The sequence below is a fragment of the Dryobates pubescens genome, chromosome 5, assembly GCF_014839835.1.
Source record: "Dryobates pubescens isolate bDryPub1 chromosome 5, bDryPub1.pri, whole genome shotgun sequence".
In the NCBI taxonomy this organism is placed as follows: Eukaryota; Metazoa; Chordata; class Aves; order Piciformes; family Picidae; genus Dryobates; species Dryobates pubescens.
The window spans coordinates 7,238,798-7,254,774 of record NC_071616.1 but is presented as its reverse complement, the minus strand read 5'-3'; the positions used below and the strand labels follow the sequence as shown (position 1 = coordinate 7,254,774).

The following is a 15,977-nucleotide window of genomic DNA, read 5'->3' as shown; positions in this document are numbered from 1 at the left end:
TCACTGGAGGTGTTTAGGAAGAGACTTGATGGGGTGCTTGGTGCCATGGCTTTGCCTGATGATGTTTTTACTCTTCCAACGTCTGGGAAAACATAACATCTAGAAAGACATAGAATAGAATAGAATAGACCAGACCAGGTTGGAAAAGACCTTTGAGAACATTGAGTCCACCCTATCACCTAACACCATCCAATCAACTAAACCATGGCACCAAGGGCCCCATCCAGTCTCTTCCTAAATACCTCCAGTGATGGTGTGTCCTCTTGTTCTGGTGCTGGTTGCCTGGGAGAAGAGACCAACCCCCACCTGGCTACAACCTCCCTTCAGGTAGTTGTAGACAGCAAGAAGGTCTCCCCTGAGCCTCCTCTTCTTGAGGCTAAGCAGCCCCAGCTCCCTCAGCCTCTCCTCATAGGGCTTGTGCTCCAAACCCCTCCCCAGCTTTGTTGCCCTCTCTGGACACGTTCCAGCAAGTCAACATCTTTCCTAAAATGAGGGGCCCTGAACTGGATACAGATGGTCTCTGACATTTCTCTGCTGTCACTCCCTTGGAGGAAAGAAACACTGAATTGTGTTTCTTTCCTCTCTATAACCACCAGTTTTCAGAACCCTAATAAGAACTTTCTATCTTGAGACCACTATTCTTTTGCAAGGCTTTTGCAGAACACCATTCTTAATAATAATAATAAACCAGGTTAGAAGAGACCTTCAAGATCATCGCGTCCCACCCCCTCAACCAATCCAACCCACCTAAACAACTAAACCATGGCACCAAGCACCCTTGGGGCATGTGAGAACCAAGGTGTGAACATGAGATCTCATGCGAGCAAAGAGATCACATAAAATTTCTTTCCTTAAGAAAACAGCCTGAACACTCTCCTCAAGCCCAGCTTGTTACAGATACCACCTTCAGAGAGCTGGCTATGAGTATTTGCATACTGAATGGATGTGGATTTATTAGCAGGTACAAGTAAAACTGATCGGTCCTGAGAATATTGTGGATGGTGACAGAACCTTAATCCTGGGACTTATCTGGATCATTATACTTCGATTTCAGATTTCATCTATCAAACTTGATAAGGTAAACCAGTGTCTTCTTTCTTTTTGCCTGTTTCGGTTTCTAAAAGCAATTGAATCTATTTCCTATTCTTTTCAAGGAGGCAGAAAGCAGTAACTTGGAGATAGAAGGGATGTTCATGTTCTTCTCTCTCTTCCCCAAACTTTTGACTCCAGGAAAAACTTCACTGACAACAGGTCTCTAAATCTGTGCTGCATGAAGCTCCCTTGCTCTTTCTCTGAGTAGAAGTATTCTTTTAAAATCATTTAACATGCATTGTATGTCCATGGAAAATAAGATTCTATACAAGTATTAGAAAGACAAGTTAGTAACTTCTGACATTAGACCTGGATACTTCATATTTTGTTTCTGAGTTCTGAGTTGCTAAGGAAGCAAATAAACTGAGCTTTACTTTCCACTTCATTTCTACAAACCTTGCCAAAGAGAAACATTGAAAAACATTCTACTACCTATATTTCATGGTATAATTTCTGAGTTCATTCAGAACTCATTTACTTCAATAGAAACCTTCTACTTTCAAACCTTTAAGCCATGAATTTTAGGGGACTTGTGGGTAGGACAGGAGTAATACAAAATGATCCTTGGGAACAACAGCATAAGCCCACTGATGCTTCTTCCATATATTGTTTACACTGAGTTTTCATTTCTCTCTTCTCTTCACAGGAAGAATTTGGAGGCAGAGCTGATATTCTATTTGCCAATGAAGCCTTGCTACTCTGGTGTCAGCATAAAACTGCCAGCTATTCCAATGTGAATGTGAAGGACTTCTCCAAAAGCTGGAGTGATGGACTTGCCTTCAATGCCCTCATACATGCTCACAGGTAAGATCTGATGGATCACTTCAGGAGGCATTGCTTATTGGTGTTTCTAGCCCCGGCACAAGTTGTTGCAGGGTCTGAATTACAAGTATTTGTCAAGAAATTGTCAATTTTTCTCTTTACCCTTTTTACCCTTTGTCATTGAAGACTTGCCTTTCTTAAATGCATATTCTCTCTCTGAGTAAGGATGGGTCAACACCTCCTACTTGGTAGTTCTTTTAGCTGGGCAAAAGATTGACTTTCCAAGGGACTGTCACACCTATGTACAATGGCTATTTTTTGGGGTCCCTCAGTCATGTTCCCATTGCTCTTTGTCAAAAGTGTTATTATTTTAGAGGCTGGTTCCATTGTTTGAACTTTGTGTTCATGTATACCTTCTGGCTCAATTGTAACAGAGTAAATCAACCTCTCAGTCTCTTCCTTTCTTCTTTCTCTGGCCATTTGAAAAATTGTGAAGAGAACAGTTCAAGATAGGAGAAAGAAACCAGAGACCCTTAGCATTTCTTCTCCTTACCTTCTGTCAGAATACCATGGTGTGATCCTATAACTACCCCTACTGGCTGCACCTTCTTTTTCAGAATTGCCTCCCTTGGTTTTCACCCATCAGTAAAGAGGAAAAACAAGTGAAGGGAGTGGTGCTCCAATTTCATAAGGGACAACTTTCTTCCTGTTATACAGGCAAGGGGCAATGCTCTTGAATGAAGCTCAGGGTCAGAGAGAGCAATTCCAATGTTAATGTCACATTCCTTAGTCTGATAAATGGTTTATGGTTTATAATCTGAAAGAACATAGCACAGGCATAAATCTTTCTTCACCTCCACACCCTTTTCTTCTCCCAGGCCTGATCTTATCCACTACAGTTCACTGAGGCAGGACCAGCCCATCAAAAACCTGAACAATGCCTTTGATGTTGCTGAGAAAGAGCTGGGAATCAGCAAACTGCTTGATGCTGAGGATGTGGCAGGACCCTACCCAGATGAACGATCCATCATGACTTATGTGTCACTCTACTACCACTACTTCTCCAGACTGAAACAAGGCCAGACAATACAAAAGCGACTGAACAAAGTAAGTGCATTGCTACCTTCAGAAAGTAAAAAATGAAACATGTGAAGATGAATTTATGTTGGAAATGTGGGGATCTTTGTGCAAGCTCAACTTCAGGATTGTGACTATCATGAAAATGATCTGGGAATTGGAACACCTCTCCTACAAGGACAGGCTGAGTGAGGTAGGATTGTTCAGCCTGGAGAAAAGAAGGCTCCAGGGAGACCTAATAGCTGCCTTCCAGTACCTGAAGAGGGCCTGCAGAAAGGCTGAAGAGGAAATAGTTATAAAGGTCTGTGGTGATAGGATGAGGGACAATGGTTTTAAATTAGAGAAGAGCAGATATAGATTCCATGTTAGGAACAAATTCTTTACAATAAGGTTGGTGCAACACTGAAACGGGTTGCCCAGGGAGGTGGTTGAGGCCCCATCTCTGGAGATATTCCAGGTCAGGCTTGACAAGGCTCTGAGCATCCTGATCTAGTGGAGGATGTCCTTGCTCACTGCAAGGACATTGGACTACCTGACCTTTAGAGAAGCCTTTCAACCCAAACCATTCTATGATTATTTGAAGTGAATCAAATGTCACAGCCATTTGAAAGATCTTTTACCATCACTTGAATCGTGAGAAATACGTGTAGACTCTCTGATCTCTAAAGGGGATTGCATTTATTTCCCTGAAAATTAATCCTCACAATTTCTGTTTTACAACTGATGTGGTTCCAAGGCCTCCCATTAATAATGGAAGGATTACTACTGGGCAAAAGCAGACCTGGTCAACAGTTTTCCTGATTTAATAGGAAAGATGATCCCTTCTTCTCTGAGATTACTGTGGGTTTTTATTTTCTGTGAAAATCCTCATCCTTTCTTTCTAACTCTTTAGTCAGATACAAAATGCAAAATCCCCAAACACATCTGAGTGTGGAAAATGAGGCAGTGCAAAAGAAGGGGAAGAATTCCTAGGGGGGGGGAAAAAAAACCTCCAAAGCTAAAAAGAAATATTTTTTTCAGTTTTCAAATGCATTTTGTCTCATATGATTATAAGTTATATTAAAAACTACTTGCAGCCTATTGATGGAAAACTGATAGCTGTTTCAGTGAAGACCACCTTCCTGACTGTGACCGTTTGAGGCTGTGCCTTTCAGAAACAGACAGTGCGGGGACACTGGCTGAATGTTTTCAGTACTAGAACAAAAACACTCTGATATTCTAAACAAATTTCATTGGTGAAGGGGCAAAATGCAACTTTAAATTGTAGGGCAGTTGGAATTTTTTCTGTTTTGGTTTCAGCCTGTCCTCCATGCCAGCCTGAACTGCTTCTCTCTGCCTGCCTGCTTCTCAGCAAACTAAGTGGAGCTGACCTTGAGATAAGCAAACTAATTCTGCATGGGCTTTTGAAGCTTAATAACAACTCTTTTCCTTAATAACTTGCCTGCCTTTCTCTCTAACCCCTTTTTGGGAGAAAAGGGAAGTAGTGGGGGAGAGAGGGGGTTACAGGGAGGGAAACCCTCCCTGAGGAGGGAATTTTGTTGTGTTATTTCTCTTTGCTGTATATTTCTGTATATATATTGTAAATACTTGTATATATTGTGTTATATATAACTTGCTTCCTATATATGCTTGTAAATATAGTCTGCTTCTCCGACTGAGTTTAGCCGTGGTTTCTTACTCTGTGGGGGAGGGAGAGCTAGGCCCTCTCTCAACCTACCACACTGACAGAGAATTTCTTTTCTACCTTCAGAATAATCTATCTTGGTTTTGTCAAAAATACAGAAGAATTACCCACAGGAAATCTGTACACTCAGGATGGGCTCTCAATAACAATCTGCACTTAGAGAACTACCTGTGAGATTGGCAGGAGGAATATATTCCTTGGTGCTAGGCACAATTAGCCAAACTAAGACTTCCACCACCTCACTTATTCTACTCTAGTCTAGTTTAGTCTAGAATTAGCCAGGTTGGAAGAGACCTTTGAGATCATCAAATCCAGTGTATCACCCAACACTATCTAATCAACTAAACCATGGCACCAAGCACCCCATCCAGTCTCTTCCTAAACACCTCCAGGGACAGTGACTCCACCACCTCCCTGGGCAGCACATTCCAATGGCCAATCTCTCTTTCTATGAAGAACTTCTTCTTAACATCCAACCTAAACCTCCTCCTCTTGTTCTGGTGCTGGTTGCTTGGGAGAAGAGACCAGCCCCCACTTGGCTACAACCTCCCTTCAGGTAGTTGTACACAGCAATAAGGTCTCCCCTGAGTCTCCTCTTCTCGAGGCTAAGCAACCCCAGCTCCCTCAGCCTCTCCTCATAGGGCTTGTGTTCCAAACCCCTCCCCAGCTTTGTTGCCCTTCTCTGGACACGTTCCAAGAAGTCAACGTCTTTCCTAAACTGAGGGGCCCAGAACCGGACACAGTACTCAAGGTGGCCTAACCAGTGCTGAGTACAGCGGCAGAATGACCTCCCTGCTCCTGCTGGCCACACTGCTCCTGATGCAGGCCAGGATGCCATTGGCCTTCTTGGCCACCTGGGCACACTGCTGGTTCATATTCAGCCTGCTATCAACCAGTACCCCTGAGTCCCTTTCTGCCTGGCTGCTCTCCAGCCACTCTAACCGGAGCCTGTAGCACTGCATGGGGTTGTTCTGGGCAATTTGCAGAACCCGGCACTTACATGTGTGAATTGATGGTGACAATGTGAAAAGCTTTTGTAAAACAGGTTTTGCTTAGCTAACAAAGTGATCTGAAGCAAGAATAAATGACCCTCAGACATGTATCGATAACAGTGATGTTCTGTGAAGAGAAGCATTATTAGGTGAGAGCAGGCCCTGGAATCTGATCAAAGATTAGGCATCAGCAAGGAGAGTGGGCAGTAGGATTTGACTGGCCTACATGTGAGTCACTGGATATTAGCCAAGAGACATTTTAATTCTCACAAAACTGAAATAGTCCCTGAGTCACTGAGCATATGTTAGTGGAACTGTAAAGATCAAATAGGCCATAACTTGTGTATTATAGATAAAACCAATAAGAGCTTTTTTTACTCTGTCTTTCTTCAGTTTTTTTTTGTGCTCCACTGTTTTCTTCCATTTTGTATAGGTATATTTATTCTTTCTTTTCCTTCTCTCTTTCCACCTACCTATTGATTTTTCTTTCTCTGCCACCTTCGCTGTTCTTATTCTACCTCTAATATTGCATTCCTGTCCTCCTGCCTTTCTGACCCACACAAACATTCACAAGAAGAAAGAAATAGATGTTAATCTCTCCGTGTCCTTAGTCCCCTCAAATAGGCAGCTCTGACTTTACTAATAGGATTGGAGAGGGAAGCCTGAATGTGTCAAGGAAGCCTTTGAGTTCAGACTGAGTGTGTGACCAGGATGGCAGAGAGAATCAGCTCTGGGAGGTAAATCTCCTTTCACCCCTCCCATGTGAGGTGACCATGCATTTGCTAGGATCTTTCAGCGAGAACTGGGTACGAAGGCAGAACAAACAGAGGGGAGCCCTGCTGTCATGGGCTGCTTTTCCTGCACTAAAGGTTGGTGCTGCTTTACTCCTCTTCCAACACTGTGACACGTATTCATTGCCATGCATGCTATCTGGTAGGTACAAGCAGATTACCACTTTCAGGGACTGGATCTTTTCTCAGTACCATCTCCCTTGCTAATCTACCTGGCTGGAGCAAGTGGGCTCAGGGGAATGACAGAGGCTGGTAGCTTTGTTCAGCATTAAACCTGACATCTGCAGGAGGGCTATGAAGATAGGGAAAGGAAACAAAGTAAAATGGCAAGGATGGAGAAAAAAACCTAAATAGAAAGAAAGGATGATTCCATTCTAACACTTTTTATTTCATTATGGATTTAATTCTAAATGCTTGCTCCAGTGTTTACCTGAAGTTAGAATAGAATAGAATAGAATAGAATAGAATAGAATAGAATAGAATAGAATAGAATAGAATTAACCAGGTTGGAAGAGACCTTTGAGAAAAATAAAGGCATATCAGACCACAAATGAAACTGATAAATGGCCTGGACTTGGAAAATCAGTACTGAATCAGAGTTAACATCCTCCTGGGCTATGAAACATTCTCTAATAATTTCTATAAAGCAAAACACCTCCAGCAGAAGAGATTGGGAAGGGGCTGTTTGACCACAGTCTACTGTAGGCATAGGAGAGAGCCAGGCTCTTGTCACATGGTCTCCTAACAGCCAAAGGTGGTGAAGCTCAGAGGGTGTCATTGCATATTAGATGAGATAGGATTGTTTAAGTTTAGGAATCAAAACAGTCTATTTTTTTCCCTATTGTGAAACAAAAAATCTGCACCTTCACTTTGGGATTCTTGCTTCCTAATCAGCTCACATAGGAACTCCTGGCAGTTTCCAGCTGCATGCTGTTCATTCCAAAATTCCTTAACTAGAATTGGAAGTGAGACACCAGATAATTTTAATTTATCTGTGGTTTATGGCAGGTTATTCTGTGACTTCCGCTGGCCTCAGATGTGACAGCTATCACCACATTGATAAAAAATGTGACAACTTTGGTAACCTGCTTGCTAAATACTCTTTTCTTGACAGTTATCCAACTGTTTGAATCCTAAGCTTGGTGTATGAAGATGTTGTTTCCTATTCATCCACTTTGCTTTGTTCTGCTTCTTACGTGGCTTGTAACTTCGTATTCCCATCACAGATCATATTCTTCCTGAAGGAGATCGATGACTTGAAGCTTCTATATGAGCAGATGGTCTCTGACCTCCTGAAATGGATAAAACAGAAGGTGATGGAACTGGATGATCGTCGTTTCCCCAACTCTCTTCAGGAAATGTGGCTACTCATGGCCAACTTCAAGACTTTCCGCACCGTGGAGAAACCCCCCAAATACCAGGAGAAAGGCATGATTGAAGCTCATCTCTTCAGCATCAGGACAAAGCAGAGAGCCAACAACCAATGGCCATACTTGCCCCCGGAGGGGAGGACCCTGCAGGATGTGGAAAAGCACTGGGTTATCCTGGAAAAGGCAGAGCACAACCGAGGAAAAGCACTGCAGAAGGAGATGCTGAGACTAGAAAGGCTGGAACAACTAGCCCAGAGGTTCATGAAGAAGGCAGCCCTGCGTGAGTCCTACTTGGAAGACATGAAGAAAGTGATTGGGAAGCAGGACTTCTGGCCAGAGAGTGTAGACAGGATGGAGGCTGCCAATAAGAAACTGGAAGCCATTGTGGCAGATGTACTGCCCAGGAGGGAACGCTTCGCAGCTTTGGATGAAATGGCCGCAGTAATCAGCCAGGAGAACTACCATGGCAAAGATCAAATTGTGAAGAAGTGAGTGGCACTTGTGACACTGTGGTGGTGGTGGAGGAGGTCGAAATTAGTTGAAATTCTGTGCTGTGGTGGAAGGAAGTGAATTGCAGCTATGAATCACAGCTTTGCTCCTCATAAGTAGAACTGGCAGGAGGTTCTTCTTCTTGTAAACAATTTCACCTGATTGATCAAACCCTCCAACTGATTTCCAGTGTGAAATAGTTTTAAACTATTCATTATATATGAAAATACTTGTTCTGACAAAATTTCTATCTCCTCTCAAAAATGTTTAGAGGGATACTTTATACACACACCCCCCCAAAGCAACACATTTCTTTTTCAGTGTGTAGTTTAGAGAGGTACAGGTTAGTTAAGACACAAAGTCTTCTCAGATTGGCTCCAGTTTAGAGTAAGTCTAGAGGAATTATGACTTCTCTGATTATCAAAGCAGCCTGATCTGAGAATGGCTAAGAATGACATACACGTGAATTGTATTGATAGATTCACAGAATGGTTTGGGTTGAAAAGAATCATAAAGATCATGTAGTTCCAGCCCCCCTGCCATGGGCAGGGATATCCTCCACTAGACCAGGCTGTTCAAGGCTTCATCCAGCCTGGCCTTGAACACCTCCAGGGATGGGCCATCCACAGCCTCCCTGGGCAACCTGTTCCGATGTCTCACCACTGTCAATGGAAAGAATGTCTTTCTACTGCCTAGTCTGAATCTGTCCTCCTCAAGCTTAAATCTATTCTCCCTTGTCCTTCAGGAAGAAGTTCTTCACCATGAGGGTGGTGAGACATTGGAACAAGTTGCCCAGGGAGGTGGTAGTAGCCTCATCCCTGGAAGTTTTTAGAGCCAGGCTGGACTGGGCTCTGAGCAACCTGATGTAGTGTGAGGTGTCCCTGCCCATGGCAGGGGAGGTTGGTGCCATGGTCTAGTCGTGAGGTCTATCAAGACAGGTTGGACTTGATGATCCTTGGGGTCTCTTCCAACCTTAGTTATACTGTGATACTGTGATACTGTGGTTTAACTAGATGATCCTTGAGGTCCCTTCCAACCCTGCCAATTCTATGATTGTATCACAAAAAGCATTGTCTTGTGGTATTTCACTACTTTTCTAAGTTCACATGAAGTCAGAAAACTGTGGGAAATCTAAGAAAAACTGTTGCAAAAGAGTAAACCAAACTGTTTAGGAGATCAGGTTATGACTCAATATGGTTTAGTTGCTCTTTTCTCTTTACTTTAAGCAGTATTTTAAAGATCACTCTTCCCCTCCCCACCCCTACCCCCACACCAAGCCTTTCCATTGTATCAAATGAAAACAGTATAGGATGTCAGGTATGAGGATCCATGAAAAAAAAACCCCAGTGTCTAAATTTGAAAGAATTAATGGCAGTTGATGTGCTAGTGAAAATTCCTCCCTGTGAGAAGAGTAATTAGACAACAAAATTGCTTCAACCTGTTTTGTGGTTGTGGCCTGTCCTCTTACACTGGTGGCAAGTGTTTGTGGGATGTGTGTGTTCATTTAGCTCTTCTAACACTGCAAGCACTGAGAAGCTCCCAGTGCTGCCCAATGTCTTTGGCCCAAGTTGATAATTTTCCTGTCTTTTCAGGCAAAACAGCATTTCAAAGCAGTGGCAGGACCTTCTGGACCAGCTTCAGAGACGGCAGCGCTCTCTGGGCACAATGCAGGAAATTCTGGGCCTCCTGAGGGATATTGATGCCATTACAGAGGAGCTGAAAGAGCTTCAGGCAAGTCAATCAGATATATCAGTTTTACATTAGATAGATAACTGTACATCCATTCATCATTGTAGGTAACTACATGTGAAAAAACAGGCCTTGCTTCGGTAGGAGCTCTCCGTAATCAGAAAGCCAGCCATGGTACTAGAGGTTCAAGTAAAATAAAGATAGGCAATATTGAACACCTAAGTTTAGAAATGTAAAAGCAAAAGTGGAATAAACCAGCCTCTCGTTCCTATTCTACATGATTTCTTCTCAATTGCCTTCTGGAAGTACCTCCAGTGGTCACATAGATGGGGACTTGCTCAGGCATAAGTCTGACTTTCAGGTGTCTAAACCTGTAAGACAGAAATGTTCCACTGCAAATATACAGTGATGGCTTTTGTGCAAGGATTTCCAAGTGTTACCAAAGTGAGAGAGCCCAAAGCCTTCCCTCTAGCACAGGAAACAGCTGGTTTCATGTTGATTTTGTAATTTCAGGAAATGTCTTTAATACAAGGCAAGACTAAAGAATGTATTTAAAGACAGAAAAATCCATATGGCTACAGAATAGAATAGAATTAACCATGTTGGAAGAGACCTTTGAGAACATTGAGTCCAACCTATCACCCAACATCATCTAATCAACTAAACCATGGCAGCAAACACCCCATCCAGTCTCTTCCTAAACATCTCCAGTGATGGTGACTCCACCACCTCCCTGGACAGCCCATTCCAATGCCAAATAACTCTTTCTATGAAGAACTTCTTCCTAACATCCAGCCTAAACCTCCCCTGGTGCAGCTTGAGACTGTGTCCTCTTGTTCTGATGCTGGTTGCCTGGGATAAGAGACCAACCTCCACCTGGCTACAACCTCCCTTCAGGTAGTTGTAGAGAGCAGTAAGGTCTCCTCTAAGCCTCCTCTTCTCCAGGCTAATCAACCCCAGCTCCCTCAGCCTCTCCTCATAGGGCTTGTGCTCCAAACCCCTCCCCAGCTTTGTTGCCCTTCTCTGGACACTTTCCAGCAAATCAACATCTTTCCTAAACAGAGGGGCCCAGAACTGGACACAGGACTCAAGGTTGACTCAGTCCTCAGCTGAGATTTTGTATGAAGTTGTGAATGTCAAGTTAAATGTAAGAGTGATCTATAAACTATGAATCTTTCTGTCCTGCTGTTAATAGGCAAAAAGCATTGAATGGTAATGATGGTATTGGAAGCATGAGGGTATGGGAGAAGACTGCTGAAGAAAGATAACGTCCTGCAAGAGGAGGGAGAATTGTATCCATTGATACAGATAGAGGAGAAACTTTTAATCACTTGGTCCTTCCTCAGCTATCACTTAAATGCTGTGAAGTACTGATTTTCATTGCTTAGCTACCAAAGGCCAGTTTCTCAAACTAACAGCCAAAACATACCATTTAAAATTGGCTATTGCATAATTCCCCAAATACAGGCTGTGAGTCAGTCTGCCTGCAGATGGATGAATAGCACAGGGTTATCTTTTTTGCCCACAATTTCTGAGGCCTTGAGTGCTGAGTTAATAGAAGTAACCTAGGTGTGAAGACTAATGGTTATTTGAAGAGGCCATTACCTGCAGTAGATAAACCCCCTGGATTGTTGCCATTAATCTATGAGATTCAAAGAAAAGTATTAAGCAGCTTTTCAGCATAGCCTAGCTGACACTATTCTTTTACATTTAGAAGCTCTGAGAGTCAACAGGAACCTTTGAACCAATTTCTTTGTACCAAGCCCTTGGACAAACTCTCTGCCAATGCCTTTTGTTTCTTACTTTGCTTGCAGGTGCTAGTGAATTCCCAGGACTATGGGAAGCAGCTCCCTGAAGTAGTAGATTTGCTGCAGAAGCACAACTTGGTTGACTCACAGATCTCTTCCTATGATGATAGACTGACACACATCTCCCAGAAGACAGCAGAAATCAGCAAGGACAGCACAGTTAAACCTGAAGTGCTTTATGCAAAAGTTCAGACGCTTCGTCAGCTGTATCAGAACCTTACAGCTCTGAGCAAGTCACGGTAGGGCTGTACTTTCACCTCTTCTTCCTGATTAGGAAGGCAAATCACTTCTTTAATCAGAAGACAGCATTTTGAAATGTCTTCATTTTTAAAGGCATTCCACAAACAGCTTGAATGTCTTGGTTACAGCTGACTGGGTCCTAGTGGATGGAAGGTTGACCATGAGCCAGCAATGTGTCCCTGTGGCCAAGAAGGCTAATGTCATTCTGGGCTGTATTAGAAGGGCTGGGGTTAGTAGGTTGAGAGAGTTTCTCCTCCCCCTCTACTTGCCCTGTTGAACCTGCACCTGGAATATTGGGTCCAGTTCTGGGCCCCTCAGTTCAAGAAGGACAGGGAACTGCTTGAAAGAGCCAGTGCAGAGCCACAAAAATGATTAAGGGAGTGGAACATCTTCCTTATGAGTAGAGGCTGAGGGAGCTGGGGGTCTTTAGTTTGGAGAAGAGGAGACTGAGAGGTGACCTCATTAATGTTTATAAATGTGTGAAGGGTGAGTGCCAAGAGGATGGATCTAGGCTCTTCTCGGTGATGTCAAGGGGCAATGGGTGGAAGTTGAGGCATGGGAAGTTCCATGGAAACATGAGGAAAAAATTTTTCACTGTGAGGGTGAATGAACCCTGGAACAGGCTGCCCAGGGGGGTTGTGGAGTCTCCCTCTCTGGAGATTATTCAAGACCCACCTGGATGCATTCCTGTGTGATTTGCTCTAGGGGATCCTCTTCTGGCAGGGTTGTTAGACTAGATGATGTTTGGAGGTCCCTTCCAACCCCTAACATTCTGTAATTCTGTGAAAGAGATCACTTGCTTTCAGAGCTGAAGAATAGCTTCATGCTCGGCATTTATTATGGCTTGCTTTAAGTGAAGCCTGAATAATAACATGTGATTATCTCCTCATCTCCTAGAGGAAGCAGGAAATGCAATTTGGTTTCCTTTGTCTTCTTCCACCAATAAATTAATTTATGGCAAAGAGGATTTAAAAGCATTCAAATTCTGGGTTTTCTAAAGTCTTCTTTGATTATTGTCTCAAATAATTTGATTATTTGGGATTCCAGTTCTTAGTGAGATATACTGTTTGTTTCTGTGTTTCAGAAAGGCTCAGCTAGAAGAGGCCTTGAAGCTCTTTGAATTCTTTCGTGACTGCAAAGAAGAAGAGTCATGGATCTCTGAGAAATGGAAGCTAGCAAGAACAACGACGTTAGGGAAAGACGTCAGCCAGATTACAGCTTCTATTCAGAAGCACAAGGTATTTTAGTTAGCTGGTGGTGCCTCATCTTTGTTAAGATTTTAAAACATAGAATCATAGAATCAATAAGGTTGGAAGAGGACCTCAAAGATCATTGAGTCCAACCTATCACCCAACACCATCTAATCAACTAAACCATGGCACCAAGCACCCCTTCCAGTCCCTTTCTAAATGTCTCCAGTGATGGTGACTCTGCCACCTCCCTGGGCAGCACATCCCAATGGCTAACAACTCTCTCTAGGAAGAACTTTCTCCTCACCTTGAGCCTAAACTTCCCCTGGCTCAGCTTGAGACTGTCTCCTCTTGTTCTGGTGCTGATTGCCTGGGAGAAGAGACCAAACCCCTCCTGGCTTTAGCAACCCTTCAAGTAGTTGTAGACAGCAATAAGGTCTCCCCTGAGCCTCCTCTTCTCCAGGCTAAACAATCCCAGCTCCCTCAGCCTCTCCTCATAGGGCTTGTGCTCGAGACCTCTCACCAGCCTCGTTGCCCTTCTCTGGACATGTTATGTGAGCTACTGCCCTTCTATAGCCTAGAATTTGTGAACAAATGAAGAGACCTGTCAGCTTCAGAACATGCATGACAAAACTGAAATAAGAGCCTTTTCTGTAGTTCAGATATACACTTGTGTGCATCTGTTTTGTCTGTTGCTCGCCCTGGAAAATAAAAGGCTGCTGAACTGGTGGCCAATAAACAAGTATCTACTTCACTGAAGAACATATAGCAAGCTTCACATCAAAGACAAAAAGTAGAATAGAATAGAATAGAATAGAATAGACCAGGTTGGAAGAGACCTTCAAGATCATCGTGTCCAACCTATCATCCAACACCACCTAATCAACTTAAGTGGGACAGTAGTCTGTGTGTGTGTAGTCAAGGGGTGATCATAGAATCATAGAGCATCATCTCGGGATTCAGAGAAAAGTCATGGATATGGATAAGACATAGGGAACTTGGAAATGTGTTACAGAGCAGAGAACTGAACTACTCTTCACTCTCAGATGGTGGGCAGTGAGTTGTGCTAACAAGTCTTCTGTCCTTCTGCTAGGCTCTTGAGGCAGAATGCAGTTCCCACAGGGCCTTGTGTGCAGAAGTGATGAAGAGGGGCCTGGAGCTGAGCCAGAAGAACCCTGCACACCAGGAGGACATTCTGAAGCAGACAGACAACCTCCAGATGTTGTGGCAGCAGCTCCAAGATGAGGTTGCTGATCGAAAAAGCCGCCTGCAGGCAGCAGCTCTCATCAAACAGGTAAGCAGGGCTCTGCTGTGGTGTGTGGTATGGAGGACACAGATGTGGTTCTGTTGTGCCCCATGCCCCTGCATGCAGGGCAAGAATGGCAGGAAGCCTTCAGCTGTTGGTCTTCAAAAAAATCAATCAAAAGTCTCAATCCTGCAAGCCAGTCAGGCAGGAGATTGGAGCTGCTGGAAATTGCTCTAAATTGAGAATGTTGATAGAAATGGCTCTCATCATAGTTTTGGTGCAGAGGGTATTTTTGTAAGTGGGATCTGGGAATCTGTGTGGCATTTTCTAACATAAACACAACAGTAGAAAAAATGTGCCATAAGACTTGGGTCAGTCATGAACCATCCAAAGCCTTGGGAAATGTGTGACCCTTGCCATTCTGGGCTACACTTTTACACCTACAGACATTCAGACATCTGCAAATAAAGAGCATTCACAAATCACATAACATCACCTCAGATTTTCTTATCCCCTCTTACCTAAGCTTTTGGCTCAGTCTTTTGTTCCCATAAGTTGCTTGAATAAAACTTCATGTGATGGGTTACGCCCATCCTGAAAGCAGGAGGGGGAGGGATTGTAAGAGCATTGCCCTCCCTGCAGGGGGTTTACCCCTGGGAAACTGTGTTTAGTCTGTTCCGCTCCCCCTCCTTGTCCAGCAAGCCTATAAAAAGGAGGACACTGCAGCCAGTAGCTCTCTCTTGGCCCCTGCCTTTTGCTTGGATGAGGACTGCTGCTGGTTCCCTGCTTCTCTGCCTCATGGTCCTCCCTGCTGTACCCTTGCCTTTGCAAAGGACTGGTTTTGTATTTCATATTTCTTTTTCCCATCCATCCTTGTTCCTTTACCCTTGTGAACCCTACCTGCTATTTTTACATATATATATACTGTTTGAAGAAAATTCTTTACCTCTCTACTTCCAAGCTGAATCCAAATTATTTCTTGGTGGATTTGCTCCTTTCCTTTCTTTTCCTCTCTATTGGGCAAGAGGAGGGGAGAGCCGGGGAGAGATTCTCAGCCTGGCCCCCATCTGAGCTCTTAAGTCCCAGTTAAAGCTCAAACCACCACACTTCACAACGTTGCTCTTGACAAAGTCTAAATTCTCTGTTTTGTCTAGTAACTTTAACATCATTATGATGTGTTAGCTCTTTCTTTTTCCTTCACAACCATGGGTTTTCTTTTTCTCTTTTAAACCTTATTGCACCTATCTCAGAGTCTTGTTATTTTACAGCCATAGCCAGGCAGAATGTAAACTCCAGGCAGGGGGGGCAGGGAGGGGGGAAGGCTTTTGTTGTGAACCAGCTTCATTGTTTGCTGTTGGAATCTTCCTTAGAACCTTTAGAAAATATCTGTTGGAATTATGCAGTGCCTCCCAGCATTATACATTGTGGATTCCTCTTCCTGCAACTATTAAGCACCCCAAATTCCAGTTACTTAGGAGGTTTTAAAGAGTTGTATAGGCAAACCTCAAATCTCTTTACTGACTGATTCTGTGAACTGTTTGTGTTTG

The 15,977-nt window shown here is 43.5% G+C and overlaps 1 protein-coding gene across 1 annotated transcript in view; it reads left to right on the top strand.

The window, feature by feature from the left end:
* SPTBN5 (spectrin beta, non-erythrocytic 5) overlaps window positions 1-15,977 on the top strand; it is a 131,440-nt gene that overhangs the window by 5,946 nt on the left and 109,517 nt on the right. Inside the window, exons 3-10 of the mRNA XM_054161511.1 lie at window positions 959-1,078; window positions 1,739-1,896; window positions 2,733-2,961; window positions 7,625-8,256; window positions 9,850-9,988; window positions 11,761-11,993; window positions 13,079-13,232; window positions 14,278-14,478. Of these exons, the coding sequence (XP_054017486.1) occupies window positions 959-1,078; window positions 1,739-1,896; window positions 2,733-2,961; window positions 7,625-8,256; window positions 9,850-9,988; window positions 11,761-11,993; window positions 13,079-13,232; window positions 14,278-14,478 (1,866 nt within the window). The remainder of the gene's footprint in view (window positions 1-958; window positions 1,079-1,738; window positions 1,897-2,732; window positions 2,962-7,624; window positions 8,257-9,849; window positions 9,989-11,760; window positions 11,994-13,078; window positions 13,233-14,277; window positions 14,479-15,977) is intronic.